General features: G+C 34.2%; 1 protein-coding gene across 1 annotated transcript; it reads left to right on the top strand.

Annotated features, from left to right (window-relative positions):
- Nucleotides 1-4: 4 nt before the first annotated feature.
- Nucleotides 5-860, top strand: LOC108771190 (cysteine-rich with EGF-like domain protein 2; the record flags this gene model as incomplete). The annotated part of the gene is made up of 3 exons (XM_018537917.1): nucleotides 5-395; nucleotides 474-569; nucleotides 640-860. Coding segments are annotated over 3 exons (708 nt in total), but the record flags the coding sequence as incomplete, so codon positions are not given.
- Nucleotides 861-953: the final 93 nt, after the last annotated feature.

Raw genomic sequence — 953 nt, 5'->3', positions numbered from 1 at the left:
TTGTCCAAAGGATCATTATGGCCCGAATTGTACGCAGTGTCCAGGATACCCAGATAACATCTGTGGTAATAATGGCAAATGTAAGGGTGCTGGCACAAGAAAGGGAAGCGGTGATTGTTTCTGTGAAAAAGGATATATCGGAGACATCTGTTCAGAATGTGCTCCAGGATACTATGAATCTTATAAAGATGAAAAAACTTTACTATGTTCTGCATGTCACGCAGCGTGCGATGGACCTTGTAGAGGAGCTGGACCAAAGGATTGTGCAAAATGTACTGCTGGATGGTACATGATTGAAGACAAAGGCTGTTTTGATATTGATGAATGTTTAAAAAACAACATTTGTCCTGGCAATCAATTCTGTGTTAATAAAGAAGGAAATTATGCTTGTTTGGGTATATATGTTATCTATTTTTTAATAAATTGTATTATTTTTGTAATATGAATATATTAAAAACTTGAAATCTTTCCAGCTTGTGACAAAGCTTGTAATGGTTGCACCGGCGATGGGCCAGACATGTGTATCAAATGCGCTGAAGATTATCATAAACAAGATAATTTGTGCATTAGTAAGTACTATAAACAATTATATAATATATTTTTAATATTTGTGATTTGTATATACATATTTATTTATAGATTCAGATCTCCTTGGTCGCAAGAAACAAGAAAATCTGGCGAGATATCTGACATATTTCGGACTTTGTGTGGCGACATGCATCATTTTGCAGCGTAACGTTTATATAGCAAGTGTTATCGGTTTGCTGGTTGCAGTATATATATCCGTTTCGGAATATATGATCATGCATAGAAATGTCCAGGATACAACGGCAAACATGGATATTTTAGAATCAGCTTAAATAGAAACTCAATTTAAAGAATTCTGTAAAGTCATTGCACATGTGTAATCAGAATAACAAGTCATTAAGTATCCATATGTAAAATATGTCATA

This window comes from Cyphomyrmex costatus, unplaced genomic scaffold, assembly GCF_001594065.2.
Source record: "Cyphomyrmex costatus isolate MS0001 unplaced genomic scaffold, Ccosl1.0 C2261229, whole genome shotgun sequence".
Classification (NCBI taxonomy): Eukaryota; Metazoa; Arthropoda; class Insecta; order Hymenoptera; family Formicidae; genus Cyphomyrmex; species Cyphomyrmex costatus.
This window is presented reverse-complemented; position numbering and strand designations above follow the sequence as displayed.